Here is an 18,290-nt window from a genome sequence, read left to right on the forward strand (position 1 = left end):
GGCTAGGGAATTCTGGGAGTTGAAGTCCAGACATCTTCAAGTTGCCCAGGTTGGGAAACACTGCGCCTAATCATCTTTGTTGCTTTTCTCTGCAGTTTTTTTTTTTAGCAAACGCGTCAGTTGATTAATCTTTAAAAAAAAAAAAAACCAGGAGGACGGAAAACACCACCGTGTGGATTTTTTGCCGGGTGCTGAAATTAACCGTGACTAAACCTCCGTCCCGTAGGGCACCTTTTTCCAAGCAAGAGCAGAGAGGAGGGGATGGAGGGAAGACGGGGTGGGGGCGGAGGAGGAAGGGGAAGAGAGAGGGGGGGGGCAGAATTCTAATTCAGAACCTGGTTGGGCTAGGGGCTCTTATGACTTCACAACGAGGGGCGGGCCCGGAGGGGTAGCAGGCTCTTTATATAAGGGCGAGAAGGACGACGGAGATAACACCGAGGCGGTTCAGCTCCGGAGAAAGCTCGAGGCGCAAAAAAATATATCCAAAAACCAGTATCTTTTTTTTTTTTTTTGGAGTTTTGGGATCTTGCAGGCTCGCTAGGTAAGTTTGCATTCGGAGATGCTCTTCTTCTTCTTGTTTTATTTGGCTCATTAAAGGGTAAGGGGGGATTTTTCCCGGGGATTTTTCTTGGGTGAAGTTGGAAGAAGTTGAAGTTGGAAGAAAGGAAGGAAAAGGACTCGCGTGCATTTTTTGAGGGGTAAAGTTGCTATGCGCTGTGGTTTCCTCGCTTCCATTCAGAGTTTTTTTATTCCTTTCTTTTTTATTCCTTTCTTTTTTCTTCTTTTTTCTTCCCTTCTTGTTTCTTTCTTTCTTTTTCCTTCCCTTTTCCTTCCCTTCTTTTTTCTTCCTTTTTCTTCCCTTCTTTTTTCTTCCCTTCTTTTTCTTCCTTCCTTTTATTCTTTCATTCCTTCCTTTCTTTTTATTCCTTTTACCCTCCCTCCGATCCGGTTTAACGTAACCCCGGGCTAAGGGACAATCCCTGGTTAAAATCGGTGGCTCCTTTAAAAAAACCCCACTTTTCTAAGCTTCTGACCTCCTCTTCCTCCCCTAGCCCCTTTCCCACGCACGGCAGTGTGGTTGGGACCCGGCAAAATAGGGAGGAAAAGGACGAAGGAGGCGGCTGCTCCGGATTGAATGCGGAGTAAAGAGAAGGTTGTCAAAGCGCCGCCTAAGCGGTATATAAGTCTTAAGCGCTGATGCTGGGGAAGAGCTTGCGGGGAAGGCTGGGGGTTTCATGCACCCTCCTTTTCTCCCCTCTCTCCGTTTTGCATTCGCGGAATCAAAGCGGCGGTTGCTCCGGATTGACACCGGGTGTCGTGGGAACGCGCTGAGCTTAATCTACTCCCTTTCGGGAGTAGATTAAGAGGGGAAGAAGAGGAGGAGAGGAGGAGGAGAAAGTAGAAAGTGGAAGAGAGAAAGTGTTAAAATGTAGTTGGGAGAGAGGGAGAGAAAGAGAGAGAAGGGAGTGAAGGAGAGAAGAGGAACAGACCGCCCATAATAGGATTCGAATTGAAACTCAGTTAAGGAGCGTTCAGATACATAGGTTTATATTATTGAATATGATTTGATCAGAACGTTGGACGGTATGACCGTAGTGAGAATAATAAAGGATTTTTAAAAATAATTTATTAATTGTTGCATTTTATCAATTATATATTGTTTTATCTTTGTTGTGAGCCACCCTGAGTCCTTCGGGAGTGGGCAGCATACAAATCCAATAGATAGATAGATAGATAGATAGATAGATGGATGGATGGATGGATGGATGGATGGATGGATGGATGGATGGATGGATGGGGTGGGTGGGTGGTGGATAGATAGATGGATGGATAGACAGATAGACAGACAGACAGACAGAGACAGACAGACAGACAGACAGACAGACAGACAGACGATGATAGATAGATACATACATACATAGAAAGAAAGAAAGATAGAAATAAAGATAGATAGACAGATAGATAGATAGATTAGACAGAAAGATAGATAGATAGATAGATAGATAGATAGATAGATAGATAGATAGATAGATAGATAGATAGATAGATAGATAGATAGATAGATAGATATGTCAATGGCATATGTGTTGTCATGCTATAACTGGAAAAATGTGGAGAAAAATTTAAAAAAGCTTGTTTCTGCAAATAAAAAGCAATCTTTCCCCTTTCCCGGGTCTCTCCCCCCCCTCCCCAATCCATCCAGGCTTCCCCTCAATGACCCTGAACCGCGGCGACAAACTGAGATACCTGGACAAGCGGCGCGGCAGCATGCCCTTCGCGGCCCATCACCCGCAGCAGCACCATCATCCGCAGCAGCAGCCGCAACCCCTGCACCGGCGCAGCATGCCCGTGGACGAGCGGGATCTGGAGGCTTCGTTGCCGCCCTCGCCCCGGGGCCTGATGCGCTGCACCTCCTACCACCCGGGCCGGGAGCAGCAGCAGCAGGAGGAGGAGGAGGAGAGGCCGGGCTGGGCTTCCGACTCCTCCGACTCCGTCATCTCCTCCGGCAGCGACTCCGACGGCAGCCTCTACAAGGTGATGCTCCTGGGCGAGCACGGCGTGGGCAAGACCAGCCTGGCCAGGATCTTCGGGGGCGTGGAGGACAGTCCCGACCCCGAGGAAGCAGGTGAGAGAGAGCGAGAGAGAGCCTGGGGGCCCAGGAGAACCGGGTGTGTGTGTGTGTGTGTGTGTATGTGTGTGGAGGAGGAAGAGAGCCTTTGTCCCCCTCCCCATAAAAATCGTAATCCCCCTCCGAACTGATTTAACAGTTATTCATAAAATCATACATCACAATGTGCTCCCTGTTAGCGACTACTTCACCTTTAACAGCAACAACACAAGAGCACACAATAGATACAAACTAAGTGTACTGTAAATCGCTCCAAACCAGACTGCAGAAAATACGATTTCAGCAATAGAGTGGTCAACGCCTAGAATTCGCTACCGGGCTCTGTGGTTTCTTCCCCAAACTTCAAAATCTTCAACCTTACACTATCTACAATCAACCTCTCCCCTTTTCTAAGAGGTGCCTACCGTCCCTGTCCTACTGTCTTTTATCCTTTATATCTCTACTTTATACTTATGTTAATACATACTACAATACTATACTTGTATGACAAATAAATACATGCATACATACATACATACATACATACATACATACATACATACATACATACATACCATCCTGAGTCCTTGGAGAAGGGCGGCATACAAATCCAATATATTGGTTTTTTGCTGAATTTTTAAAATACGATATGTAATATGTGATACATACATACATACATACATACATACATACTGTACATACATATATACTGTACATACTATAACAAAAAAGAGTGATACAGTGCAGTGTTACAAATAACACAAAGAAAAAAATAGATATTTACTATTCATTAAGAGTCGCTTCTTTGACATCAGTATAGTACGTACTTTTGTAGTTGTTTGTATAAATATATAGTTTACATACGTACAAATATAAATGGTCTTTTTCCTGTGTAAGTAAGCCACCTTGAATCGTTATGGGAGAATAGGCAGCAATATTTATTTATTATTTATTTATTTGGATTTATATGCTGCCCCTCTCCAAGGACTTGGGGTGGCCTACAACATATAAAAGAAGCAGTGGAATACAATAAGCTAAATCCAATTAATTAAAACTACATAAACTAGTCTAAAATCCCCGATTATATTAAAAATCAATCATGCCCATTTGGACAACAACCATACATAACATTTGTCAGCCAGGGAACTAAAGTCTAATTGTCCCAAGCCTGGCGGCATAAATGAGTCTTAAGACTCTTGTGGAAAGCGAGGAGGGTGGGGGGCAGTGTGAATCTCTGGGGGGGAGCTGATTCCAGAGGGCCGGGCCCCCCACAGAGAAGGCTCTTAGAATATAATGGGTGGAAACTAAACAAGGAGAGAAGTAACTTAGAACTAAGGAGAAATTTCCTGATAGTTGATCAGTGGAACAGATTGCCTCCAGAAGTTGTGAATGCCCCAACACTGGAGGTTTTAAATAAGATGTTGGATAACCATCTGTCTGAAGTAGTGTAGGGTTTCCTGCCTAGGCAAGGGGTTGGACTAGAAGACCTCCAAGGTCTCTTCTAACTCTGTTGTTATTGTTTATTATTTATATTTCGGCATTATCCTAACTTTATCCAGCTCCTCCAAACTTAAGAAAATATATTGAAAAGTAAATCCGGTGCCAACTTCATTCTGTGTTGATTTCCCTATCACCCCCTGTGTCAGAATGATTTACAAATATGTTGAAAGCAGTTGTAGGGTTTTTGTGGACAATTGCATTTGCTCTAATGTTCTTAAGACTCAATTAAGCTCAAACATTTTGGTGTTGCAATTCAATGGACAGCTGAAGCACACCAGCTTGAGCGCAAGTGCAAATGTTTTGAAATTTTTAAAGAAGTTAAATGTTAAGTCTATAATTTTGTATCTTTCTGTATTTATGACTTGCATGCTATCAACTGCATTTATTTTTATTTAGGGTCAGGTTTCATCTGAGTAGTAGTATCACTGGATCAGACTTGCCTACGTTCTGCAAGCCTTACTTAGCTTTAAACACCATGGAAAATATAAACAATATATTGAGATTGTAGATTTATGAGCTCAGTTGAAGTTTTAGCAAACTGCAATAACTTTCCAATAAGGAGAGATATTTTAATGGACTATTGGAAACTTGAAAGCTTTATCTTATTTTGTAACATTTCAGTTTGCTTCATAAAGCCTGGATTTTATTTTTTGCAATAGAATATTACTTTTCCTTTGTGTAAATTCAACATTTTGTCCTAAAGTCTCCTTGATCTGTCTTTCAGGCAATACATATGACAGATCTATTATAGTTGATGGAGAAGAAGCATCTCTTGTGGTGTTTGACATTTGGGAGCAGGTAAATATTTTATTTACAATTATTTGCAGTTATTTCCCTTTTCATAGCTAGTAACATTTTCATCTACTATTTTGGGTGGAAGGTTAGTGATTTGGACTGATTTCTTATGAAATCAATTGTTTCAAGGCTTGTTTTAGTTTGGTTACTAAGTATGTGGACTGTCCCACTGTGTATGAATTTGGGTTTCAGCGGGTGCAAAATTAAATATAAACAGATTAAGATTTATTTTTAGGTACAACGAAGCCTCCCATCCCAACATCTTTGCTGAGATGGGAGGCTACAGAAATTGAATAAATATGGGGTTAGAATCTTGATTTTGCTAAAACTACAGCCTACCTATGAATGCATTTTCATATGTGCTAGAAGGTCAGCAATTGCTTAAAATGCAGATTGTTTTATCTTTTAAATACTGCAGTTTGGACTTCAATCTTATGAGTTTTTTGGGGAATAGTTGTTGTTTTTTTTGACAGTCCTATGCATGCTTACTCAAACATAAGATCCATTGAGTTCAGTAGAACTTACTCTAAGGTGTGAGGATATAAGATTGTAGCCAAGCGTAGAGATAGACATGTCTAACCAATAGATAACTCCAATCACATGGCTGGTTGCCATCTTGACTTTTTTGACTTCCCCTTGCATAGAACACTTGTGAACCTGTTGTCTTGGGCTGCAGGAATATTCTTTATGTGCTGCAAGCTAAAATGGCGTAATTTCTTACAATCCATACAAACAAGCCAAGCTTCTTTGTTAATTACATTGCCATTTGTTTTCTAGCCAGCCTGCAAGATAGAATTTGAAACTCTAGAAAGACAGCAGTGGAACTATAAAACTTAGCAAGTTGCAACCACTACCAGGAACTGCCATGAACAAAAATTGATGTACAAGAGTATAGAAAGAATATTTGTATCTCTGTAGGAAGTTGAAAGGTGGAGAATGTCTAACCTGGTGCAATTAAAATTGACGGCAATACCAATGTTTTGTGTTTCTATTATTTTAAAACCTTAGGATGAAAGCCAGTGGCTTCAGAACCATTGTATGAAGATGGGAGATGCTTACATTATCGTCTATTCGGTGACCGATAAAGTCAGCTTTGAAAAAGCTTCGGAATTGAGGATTCAGCTACGAAGGGCGAGACAGACAGAAGACATTCCTATAATTCTTGTTGGAAACAAAAGTGACCTGGTTCGATCACGGGAAGTCTCTGTAGACGGTAAGAGATCTGTTGTTGTTGTTAGTTGTGAAGTTGTGTCCGATTCAATGCGACCCCATAGACAATGTTCCTCCAGGCCTTCCTACCCTCTACCATCCCCTGGAGTCCATTTAAGCTCACGCAACTGCTTCCGTGACTCCATCTAACCACCTCATTCTCTGTCGTCCCCTTCTTCGTGTTGCCCTCCATCTTTCATAAGGAATAAAATAGAATAGAATTTTTTTTTAATTGGCCAAGTGTGATTGGACACACAAGGCATTTGTCTTGGTGCATATGCTCTCAGCGTACAAAAAAGGAAAGATAAATTCATCAACACATAAGAGCCATGGTGGCGCAGCAGGTAGAGTGCTGTACTGCAGGCCACTGAAGCTGACTATAGATCTGTAGGTCAGCAGTTCAAATCTCTTCACCGGCTCAAGGTTGACTCAGCCTTCCATCCTTCCGAGGTGGGTAAAATGAGGACCCGAATTACGGGGGGAATAGGCTGGCTCTTTTAAAAAGTGCTATTGCTGACATGTTGTAAGCCGCCCTGAGTCTAAGGAGAAGGGCGGCATAAAATCAAATAACTAATGAACAAATGAATGAATGAATGAATGAATGAATGAATGAATGAATGAATGAAAGAAAGAAAGAAAGAAAGAAAGAAAGAAAAAGAAAGACAGTCAGAAAGAAAGACAGACAGACAGACAGACAGACAGAAAGAAAGAAAGAAAGAAAGAAAGAAAGAAAGAAAGAAAGAAAGAAAGAAAGAAAGAAAGAAAGAAAGAAAATCCAGGTACAAATAAGTAATCAAATCATATTAGGAACCAGTCAATATAAATCGTAAGGATGCAAGCCACAAAGTTACAGTCATGTAGTCATTCATAGGAGGAGGTGGCTGATGGTTTAGTTTGTGGTCTGATTGAAGTGTTAAGATTGAGCTGCATACTAGTAGTAAGATAGTTAAACCATAGTTAGCATAATAGCTACTTGTAAGGTTTGTTATACCTTCACATACAAAGTGAAGTATATTCTGTAAATAGAAGAAGAAGAAAGTAAGTATTTTTCGGAATACACCGAGGAGTAAAATTACTTAAGCCTGTTCCTACTGAACTGTCTTCATTATTTATCTATGTTGGTTCCTGAGTTCAGGTTGAGCATTCTGGCAACTATCCATTTCCTATTCACTTGCTTTTAAATATAAATTTTCTGGACAGATCCAATATAGAGTTATCTAGTATGAATCAATCCTTTGGTCAGTTAAAAAAAATCTTTCCCTCCCTCTCCCTTATCTAAATATTGTAGGCCTGTGGATTTATGGGGTGGGAACAAAGACCAAGAACAGGCTTGAAGGGGTGGGCAGATAAATCTGTGTGCCTTTGTGTGTTAAGAACAGTGAACACATGGGACTTCTTATCAGCCCCGTGGATGGTTGCTATGTGTTCCAAGCTCACAATGCACCTCTGAATGATAGCGGAGAACTGAACCATGAACTTTTTGAAGTGCAGCTTCTTCTCAGTGGCTGGGAAACATTTTGCTCCTAGGAAATCATCTTAATGGCCCTGTTTTGATTTTAATTAGTTGTTTATGCCCTGAGCTATCCTGTCTGGTCATTAGGAGGCTTGTTACCCATCCGAGAGCACCAGATTGGGAAAAGTTACTCAGGACCTTTTTTTTTGGGCAACTCTAGGAATCTAGCAACTTATCTCAGAGAGAGGTCCTTCAAACATGGAAACTTTTAAGACTTATGGACTTCAACTCCCAGAATTCTCCAGCCGGCAAATATAAATATTAAAACAATAAAACTCCAATTATAAAACAGTCCAATCCACACACATGCATGCCACTGAAACACAATGGAAGGTTTTCTTATTTGATAATATTATATAAGTTCAATAGGATTTTTTTTATGGAAGAAAGATAAGCCTCCATTTGAATGATTAATAGAAAAAGAAAATTTTAATATATGTTTTATTTTAAGCATGGTTTTAGTGTTTGTACTTATGTACTATTTTTTTATCCTATATTGGAGAAAAATAAAATCTGTATTTGGGGAAAACACAATGGAAAACGCCATTGAGATACAGCTGCAGGAAAGCAGTAGAATACAGTGGTACCTCTACCTAAGAACGCCTCTCCTTTACAACTTTTCTAGATAAAGAACCAGATGTTCAAGATTTTTTTGCCTCTTCTCAAGAACCATTTTCCACTTACAAACCTGAGCCTCTGAACTGTAACCGGAAAAGGCAGGGAGAAGCCTCCGTGGGGCCTCTCTAGGAATCTCTTGGGAGGAAATAGGGCCGGAAAAGATGGGGAGAAGCCTCTGTGGGGCCTCTCTAGGAATCTCCTGGGAGGAAACTGGGCCTCACCCTCCCTGTGGTTTCCCCAATTGCACGCGATTATTTGTTTTTACATTGATTCCTATGGGAAAAATTGCTTCTTCTTACAAACTTTTCTACTTAAGAACCTGGTCATGGAACGAATTAAGTTCATAAGTGGAGGTACCACTCTATCTGCATTCATTCCATTGTTTTCCTGATAAGACAATCTTGGACTACTTTAGAAGTCCGCTTGACCCAAAATACCCTTTCTTTTTCATGCCTGCACTTGCACAATTTCCTATCCTACAGCTTCCAACTCTTAACCTATGATCTATTCCCATCCAAAGCAGAGCTTGTGTTGCATTGATCCTGCATGGTTGAACTAATCTTGGCCTTCTCTCTCTTCCTTCCACCCCCCACCTACAGAGGGACGAGCTTGTGCGGTTGTCTTTGACTGCAAGTTTATCGAGACCTCCGCCGCACTTCACCACAACGTCAAAGATCTCTTCGAAGGGATCATCCGGCAGATTCGGCTACGCAAAGACAGCAAAGAAGACAACGCCCGAAGAATGGCCAACACAAAGAGGAGAAGAGAGCATCAGCAAGAAGGCCAAACGGTTCCTTGGGAAAATGGTGGCCAAAAACAACAAGAAGATGGCCTTCAAAGCCAAGTCCAAGTCCTGCCATGACTTATCAGTACTTTAAAAAAAAAAGAGGCCTCGTTGCAAACTTAGAAGTATGTGAGTGTGTGTGGGTGTGTTGTGAACTTGTCTCTGGCAGTTAAAGAGTGAGGAAAAAGAACTTTGTGCGAAGCGACAGAACGGAGGGAAGTGACTTCCTCCATGCCTTACAATTCCTACGCAACGCGGGAAAGGAGATCGCAGGACTATCATTGCTAGAACGGTCTCCAACCTTCAGCAAAAGAACTGATTTCTAAAATAATAATAATAATAATTCAGCAGTTTTGTAACCCCTTCGGTCTCACTGTGTAAAAATTGCTAGCTGTCCTGTGGATATCAGGGAATCAAAAGAAGTGCATGATGATATGAAAAAGAAGCGAAGAAAAGGAAATAAGTATCGCCGTAAACATATCTCTTTGGCCGAGCAAAACTTGAACAATGTACGCAGGCTCGTACAGACTTCTCTTGGGTGGGTGGGCGGTGGTTGAAGGGATCTGCATTTCAATGAGATGATCCAGTTCAAAGGTGATTTAACTAAATCACTGAATTGGAATGAAGAAGCCACGGTAGACTTCTGTTATCAGGTGGAAGCAGCCAAGCTGTTTCATTTGAGCTGCAGTTTTTGCAGTTCATATTTCTAAGTGCCACGGAGGTGAAGGATATAGATGCTCAAGGAAACTGGTGGTATCTCCAGAATGGGACCTCAAAGGGTATTTCATGATTGCTGGCCCAAAGTGATTTACCAAAGGTTACCCAGGAAATTGAATCTACATATAAGCAATTATTTTTTAGAAGTTACATATGTGGTTGGAGGGTGGGAGGACTTCAAAGAGTTGTTGGATGGGAGGGGGGGAGAAAAATATATAATAAATTACCATTTTTGGAAGTTGATTTGCACTTTCTTTAAATGTTTGTTACTTGTTTACATGCAGATTTTATAATAAAGTATTTCTGGTTACTATAGAAGGCCTTGTTGTTCTCTTCCTAAAGAGGAGATATTTTTGGGCGTTTTAAACAGTATTAACACGAATGTACTTTGCAAACACAGCTCATTGTGTTGGTATTAAATAATCCAGTTCAGTGAAGGGCTGCAATTTTTTTTACTACCACCCTGTGCGTGTGGCTTGTTTTGTGGGTGTGGCTTGCTGGCCATGTGACCAGGTGGGAGTGGCTTGATGATCATGCGACCAGGGGGTGGTTTAAATGTCATGCGACTGGCTTAAAAGTGGCCAACTTGACATCACTCACCTCAAGGTTTGAGTAAAAAATAAAATTGATTTTCCTTCTACCTAAAAGGCGGGACTGGAAATCCATTAACTGAACTCCAGAAAAGCACGTAGCCTATGAGAGTCTTGGGTGAAATTCTTTTAATGGGCTATGTTGGGAGTCAGGTATTAAATACATGGAAATAACCATGACAACTCTTTATCTTGTTAATTTGAAATGCTACCCACAGTGCCACTCAATGCCCCGAAAGACAGACGGACAGACGGACAGGCAGGCAGATAGATGGACGGACAGATGGAGAAGCAGGCAGGCAGGCAGATATATGGTTAGACAGATAGATGGATGGACGATGGACGGCTGACATTTAGAGACTCATGTCGTCCTGCTACACAACAGGGGAGCATAGACAAACACTGATAGAGCAAAACTCCTGGAAAGACTCCTGCAATAATAATAAACTGGAGCATAAGTCTGCTCTCTCCCCACTCTGCTTCCTCCATATACACACACAAGGGTTTACATAACCACGTCTTAACAAAATGTCAACTTCCATGGCAAGCAATGGCATAAAAGGCTGGAATAATAAACACAACTGTTCCTCTTTTGAATGTCAGAGAACAGGCTGCAAGATATGAGGCGTACTGGGATTTAGCAAACAAACAACGAAGGGGAAGGGCGAGTAGATGAAGGCTGGGTTTACACACCTGCATAAATCCAAATTTACATAAACCAGTGGTATTGCATACATTATGTTGTTTCTGGATTTGTGCAATATACTTGAGAAAATTCAAGTGAAATAAAGTAAGCTGAAGCATGAGGTCTGGACTCAGCCAAATGGGAGGGAGGGAGGGAAGGAAGGAAGATGGAGGGAGGGAGGGAGGGAAGGAAAATGTGATGGAGGGAATTGAGAGAAGATAGAGAGGAGGGAGGGTGGGAGGAAGGAAGGAAAGAGGAGAGGGGGAAGATGAAGGGAGGAAGGAAAGAAGGAAAAAATGATGGATGGAGAGAATAGAGAGAAAGAGAGGAGGAAGGAAGGGAGGGAGGGAGGGAGGGAGGGAGGAAGGAAGGAAGGAAGGAAGATCAGTTAGAACATAAGAAGAGCCATGCTGAATCAGGCCAAAGCCCAAGTCCAGCATTCTGTGTCACACAGTGGCCCACCAATTGTCCATGGGGATCTTGAGCAGAAAGAGAAGGCAAAACCCTCCCTTTCCCCTGACCCCCAACAAGTGGTACTCAAGGGAATCCTGCCTGCCTCAACCAACATAGAGGCGGCACTTGGACATCCATTTCAATAACTACCGATACACTTGGCATCCATGAATCTGTCTAATCTTGCCTTGAAGCTATCCAGGCTGAAAGCTGTCACGACCTCTTCTGGGAGTGAATTCCATAAACCAAGGACCCTCTGGTTGGTAAAATGGGGACCCAGATTGTTAAAGGTAATATACAAATAACACATTGACATTTTAAACTGGCCCACAAAGTTGTAAATGTATTTTATTTATTTGTTTGTTTGTTTTGTCAAGTACGTATTACTTTGACAACTTGTTGTCTGTTTGATAGGAACTCAGTTATCCAACTATGGAGGGATACTAAGATGCCATAGGATTTGAGTTTTAGAAGTAGTTGTCATGAACCACTGAGTCAAAGTCAATGTAAATTGCATCTATTGATTCACCCTGATTGAAATGTGTTGTCCATATGTTTTTACAGTGAAGGAGTTGCAGGTTGCAAGATAACTTTTTTCTGAAACCAAATTGTTTGTTAGAAAGGAGGTTGTTAGTTTCTAGGTGGAGGGTAATTGATTGGGTTATGATTGATTCCATGACTTCGGATGTGACACAGCATAGTGAGATTGATCTGTAGGTTTCAACTAGACTGGGATCTCCTTTTTTGAAGTTGGGGATTGTTGTGGTTCCGTCTGAGGCCCCTCCGGGAACGGCTGATCTTCTGTCGGTTTCCAGCTCAGAGGGAGAGGCTGAGGAACAGGAGGTGCAGACAGACGAGGAGGAGGAATCCCAGGCTGAAGAAGAGGGAGGACAGCCAGAGTCCCACCAGGGGGAGCTCTCCCCAGCAAGCAGCCTGGATTCCTTAGAGGAAAATGCACAAGCCATAATTGATCTGCGACAACGAAGAGCTACTCAGAGACGGAATCCATTGGCTAAGTACTTTCAGCATTAAAGTGGCAACAGCTGGGTTTGGGTGTGGTGCTCTTGGGAAAGGCTAAAAGGCAGACCCACCCTTCCTGGCTTGTGGAGTTTTATCTTTGAGAGTCGTGGGACCTGGCTGTGAACTTTGGCGTCTTGGAATCCTGGTTTGTGCCTTTGACTATTGAAACCTTGGGGGTGTGTGCCAGCAAGAAGCTTGCTGTATTGTCTGGACATCAGGACCCTGCTGTACCGTATTATAGCCTGTCTGTTGGGAAGAACAGGTTTTCCTCTGTGCTTATTTTTTCCAGTTATAAAATACTTTTGGCTTTTACCAGAGTGTCTGGCTGTTTTTTCCAGTTGGTGTTGAGGTCTGGGGGAACCCAGACAGAACAGGGATGACCGTAGCTTTGGTAGTGAGCTGGTCCTGAATGATTTTTCAAAGATTATCAACATACTCTGTTTCCCCGAAAATAAGTCACCCCTGAAAGTAAGACATAGCAGAGGTTTCATAGAATTGCCTAATATAAGGCATCCCCCAAAAGTAAGACGTAGGAGAGGTTTCGTTTTGCAGCATTTCCGAACAGAACATATATAACATATATTTGAAGAAAGTATAAATAATTGTACGGTAGTAGTAAGAAATTCTTAATAGGATTCACAGTTTGTCTGGTTATGCTGGTTTGCGATGACAATGATAACTACTGTATAATATATAATAAAGGTTCATTTTTTTTGTTCAGCAACGAATGTGAATTATTCTTCATTGAAAAAATAAATAAGACACCCCCTGAAAATAAGACGTAGCACATCTTTGGAAGCAAAAATAAATATAAGATGCTGTCTTACTTTTGGGGAAACAGGGTAGGGTGTTTTATAAGCCTGAATGCTATTGCTAATGCAATAAGATTCAATTTATCCAAAAATTACTACATACATTAATATAATTTTTCAATGACTATAGTGTCCTAGCTCCTCATCTTTTCATTAGTACAAGTATGTCTGTGAATCCTGTGTGGGAACTGCTGGAATTCTTGGAAACAAAAGTCATTATTATTATTATTATTATTATTATTATTATTATTATTATTTAGATTTGTATGCCGCCCCTCTCCGCAGACTTGGATGATGAAGCTTTGAAGTGTGACAATGCTTCTAGGTTTTATTTACATAATCTTTTTGAAAAGGCATGAATCACGCACCCAAAGGTGAACCAAGGGGGTGTTTGCAAAGCGACTGGTATTTTCCACACAATACACACAATATCACGTGCACGCTTTTTAACCCTAGGATAAAATAAAGTGCACTTCTGCACTTTCTAGAATGGAGTTGTATTTCTACTAAAAGCATACAGAATATTTGAATCTTAATGGAGCTTTTCCCTCTACCCTCAGGCTAATATTTCTCAATCCAGTTATTTTCCACACTTGTACAAATGGAGTTAATCTCCCAGCTTATTTGCAGATGCTGTCAAATGTCTGGGCTTCTGCTGAGACATTTTTCTTCTTGGAAAAAAAGAGGAACTTTTGTTTGATAAGAATTTAGTTAAACTTGTGTTTTTCCAAAACGTTTGACCTCCATTGTTACTCCTTGGTTGATTCCTTATCTCTAGGTTTGACAAGCAAAACATTTTGATAGGATACATCAAAGACATAAAAAGCACCAGGTCAACAGTGATTGTATACCATCAAGTTGTTTTTGATTCCATATTGTAACATAACAACAAATACGATTCCTAATAGTACATTTACTACTTTGATATTATAAACATATCCCTTGTCCTCATTTGTGAAAATATTTACTGACCCCTCACATCCTGGACATAAACTATTTCAACTCCTACCCTCAAAACGTCGCTACAGAGCACTGCACACCAAGACAACTAGACACAAGAACAGGTTTTTCCCCAAACATCATCACTCTGCTAAACTAATAATTCCCTCAACACTGTCAAACTATTTTTACTGTGGGACCTGACCGATCGCTGGGACTTGTATGGCAGAAGGCAGTCCTGCAAGTAATCTGGCCCGATGCCATGTAGGGCTTTATAGGTCACTACCAACACTTTGAATTGTGTCTGGAAACCAATGGGCAGCCAATGCAGTCCGTGGAGTGTTGGAGAAACATGGGTGTGCCTAGGGAGGCCCATGACTCCTCATGCAGCTGCATTTTGCATATACATAAACACATTTTGCTTATACACAAACACACACTCGTACGTATGCACATAGGTATATACGTACATAATAATAATAATAATAATAATAATAATAATAATAATAATAATAATTTATTAGATTTGTATGCCGCCCCTCTCCGAAGACTCGGAGAGTCTTACGTACGTATGTATGTATGTATGTATGTATGTATGTATGTATGTATGTATATAAAATTAAAAAGAACATTGAAAGTCTTCAGAGAACCATGAGTGAGATATGTTTAAACAACTAGGCTCAGCTGCAGGTGCTATGTTTGACAACTCAACAACCATCTGACCAGGTGAACAGCTGCTTATGCCCTTCTTATTTATCTACCTGCTCTCCATTCTGTGTGCAAATGGCATGGATGGAAATTATGGATGGCAACTGTTTGTCAGTTTAGCTCATTTGTGTCCTCAAGCACATTGGTCTGGTTAGTAACCCTCAAGGGCTTCCACGGGCTGTATGTCACAAGGTTAAAATGTGATTGAAGCTCTGCCCCTTTTTAAAAAAAAAATTCTGAAGCCTTCTTTTTAAATTCAATAGAACAGAATAGACTACAATAGACTAGAACAGAAATAGAACAGGAATAGAGTAGAGTAGAATAGAGTAGGATAGGATAGGATAGGATAGAATAGAATAGAGGGTGTGAATATTTGCATCTGTAACGGCTGAATTGTGTTGATTGGATAGGTATATATATTTGGTTGACTGGATTGCAGTGGGTTACTATAGGATTTTATTGTTTTTATTATTTTAATATCTTTAGTATTAATATTGACTTCTTTTATTATTGTATTTTATTGTGTTTTATATTGTTGTAAGCTGCGAGTCCTATGGGATTGGGCGGTATAGAAGTCAAATAAATAGATAGAAAGATAGAAAGATGGATGGATGCATAGAATAGAATAGAATAGAATAGAATAGAATAGAATGGAATATAGAATTGGAAGGGAGCTTGGATGTCTCCTAGTCCAATCCCTTATTCAGACAGGAAACCCTATACAATTTCAGACAAATGATTATCCAACATCTTATTAATAACTTCCAGTGTTGGAGCATTCACAACTTCTTGGAGGCAAGCTGTTCCACTGATAAATTGTTCTAACCATCAGCAAATTTCTGCTTAGTTCTAAGTTGCTTCTCTCCTTGTTTAGTTTCCACCCATTGTTGCTTCTTGTCCTACTTTCAGGTGTTTTGGAGAATAGCCTGACTCTGTCTTCTTTGTGGCAACTGCTGAGATATTGGAACACTGCTATTGTGTCTTCCCTAGTTCTTCTTTTCATTAAACTAGACATCCCCAATGAAAGCTGAATAGATCCCATCTCTTGGAGCTATATAAATTAGGCATGATAGAAGGAGCTGAAAAGGCATCAAGAATCCTGGTCCCTGCAGCAGGATGTGACTGATGACCAGTTGATGAAGAATAAACAACCACCAAATCTTATCCATCCACCCATGCAAGAACACTCACTCACAAAACCCCCAACCCACGTGGATTGACACATGCCCTCTTGGAGATGAACCCAATCATGGTCCTTCTTCTCCAGTGGAGGAAGAGACGTTAAATGGTATCTGCAGCATCCCGTGGATTCCCTCAGCAGGGACCGTTTGCTCACAGATAATTATAACAATCCTTGTTCAATAGCAGCAGCAAATAGAAGAGGATTATGAGGTTCTGGAACAGCGGTTTCTCCTGGCTGGCCCACGAGTGAGGTGGGAATGGGGATTTTGCAGTATCCTTCTCCTGGAGTGGGGAGGGAATAGGAACTTTCTTTCTTTCTTTCTTTCTTTCTTTTTTTCTTTCTTTCTTTCTTTCTTTAGTTATTTAGTTATTTAGTTATTTAGTTATTTAGTTATTTAGTTATTTAGTTATTTAGTTATTTAGTTATTTAGTTATTTAGTTATTTAGTTATTTAGTTATTTAGTTAGTTAGTTAGTTAGTTAGTTAGTTAGTTAGTTATTTATTTAGTTAGTTAGTTAGTTAGTTAATTTTTGTTTATTTATTTGTCAAACATTATAGCATGGTAATTTGTACGAATAAAACATTAGATAAGTAATGATGAAAAGTAATGATAGAAGACAATAGAACAGTAGGACAGGGACGGTAGGCATCATGGTGCATTTATGCACACCCCTTATCTTGCAATATTATATTGCAACACGCACCATATATTGCACTATCCTTCCCCTGGAGTGGGGAGGGAATGGAGATTTTGCAGTATTTTTCCACTGAACCAGGGTGGGAATGGAGATTTAGCAAAATCCTTCCCCTAGGAGTGGGGACGGAATGGGGATTTTGCAATATCCTTCCCCCTGGAGTGGGGGGGGGGAATTGGGATTTTGCAATAGCCACCCCCAGTCCTCAGAGAGGGGCGGCATATAAATCCAATTAACAGCAACAACAACAACAACAACAACAACAACAATAATAATAATATTTAATAATATTTAATAATATTATTATTATTAAACATGATGCTGTGGCACAGATAATCCACTGGAACTTGTGCCGGAGCTACCATTTACCAGTGGCAAAGAACTGGTGGGATCATAAGCCCGAAAAAGTGGTCGAAAATGAGCAAGCAAAGCTACTGTGGGACTTCTGACTTCAGGCTGACCGAATTCTGAAGCATAACACACCAGACATTGTGATCATGGAGAAAAAGAAAGTATGGATCATCAACATCACAATCCCAGGGGACAGCAGAATTGAGGAGAAGCAGCTAGAGAAATTAGTGAAATACGAAGATCTAAAAATCGAGCTGCAATGACTCTGGCATAAGCCAGTGAAAGTGGTCCCAGTGGTGCTTGGCACGCTGGGCGCAGTGCCAAAGGATCTCAGCGGACATTTGAAAACCATCGGAATTGACAAAATCTCCATCTGTCAATTGCAAAAGGCCACTTTACTGGGATCGGCAAACATAATTCGCCGCTACATCACACAGTTCTAGGTGCTTGGGAAGCGCCCGACTGGTGATGAAATACGAAATCCAGCATAGTGATCTCGTTTGCTGTGTTGTACTGACATAATCATCATCATCATCATCATCATCATAATGATAATAATAATATCCTTCCCCCAGAAGTGGGGGAATCATTCCCCTGCCACGCCCACCAAGCCACGCCCCATCCACCAAGCCACGCCCACACAACTGGTAGTAAAAAAAATGGATTTCACTACTGGTTTAGAATGTTTATTGGGATTGTTAGTTGGCCTTGGAATGTTAATAAAGGGGTTTCTTTAAATCGAAGTGTTCTAGTGTCAAAAGGAATTCTGGTGGGACTCAACACGGAAGAACCAATAAAGCTCATTAATTAAAGAATTCATTAATAAAAGGAATCAAGTCTTGAAACTGTTGTGCCCGTGACAGGGGTGTGTGGAATAGGAGTTTGTGCACAGCAGCAATAGGATAAGCAACAAAATGAAGACATCACAACAATTTGGAATGTCCCTTTATAGTTGCACACAACATCACTTGCTGCTGTAAATTACTAACATTGCTAATTTATTTTTTGGGGGGCGGCGGCTGATGAACTGTTAAAATGATGTTGCAAAAGGCACAGTCCTTGACACATTTTTTAAAATAAGCCCAGTTCTTGATAGCGCATGGAGTTTACT

General features: G+C 40.8%; 1 protein-coding gene across 1 annotated transcript; it reads left to right on the forward strand.

The window, feature by feature from the left end:
* The first annotated feature begins 433 nt into the window (after positions 1-433).
* Positions 434-10,062, forward strand: RRAD (RRAD, Ras related glycolysis inhibitor and calcium channel regulator). The gene is made up of 5 exons (XM_070761671.1): positions 434-541; positions 2,204-2,626; positions 4,833-4,906; positions 5,912-6,116; positions 8,843-10,062. Exons 2-5 carry the CDS (start codon positions 2,215-2,217, stop codon positions 9,103-9,105), a joined length of 954 nt encoding a protein of 317 aa, XP_070617772.1. The 5' UTR covers positions 434-541; positions 2,204-2,214; the 3' UTR covers positions 9,106-10,062.
* Positions 10,063-18,290: the final 8,228 nt, after the last annotated feature.

Source organism: Erythrolamprus reginae, chromosome 9 (assembly GCF_031021105.1).
Source record: "Erythrolamprus reginae isolate rEryReg1 chromosome 9, rEryReg1.hap1, whole genome shotgun sequence".
NCBI lineage: Eukaryota > Metazoa > Chordata > Lepidosauria > Squamata > Dipsadidae > Erythrolamprus > Erythrolamprus reginae.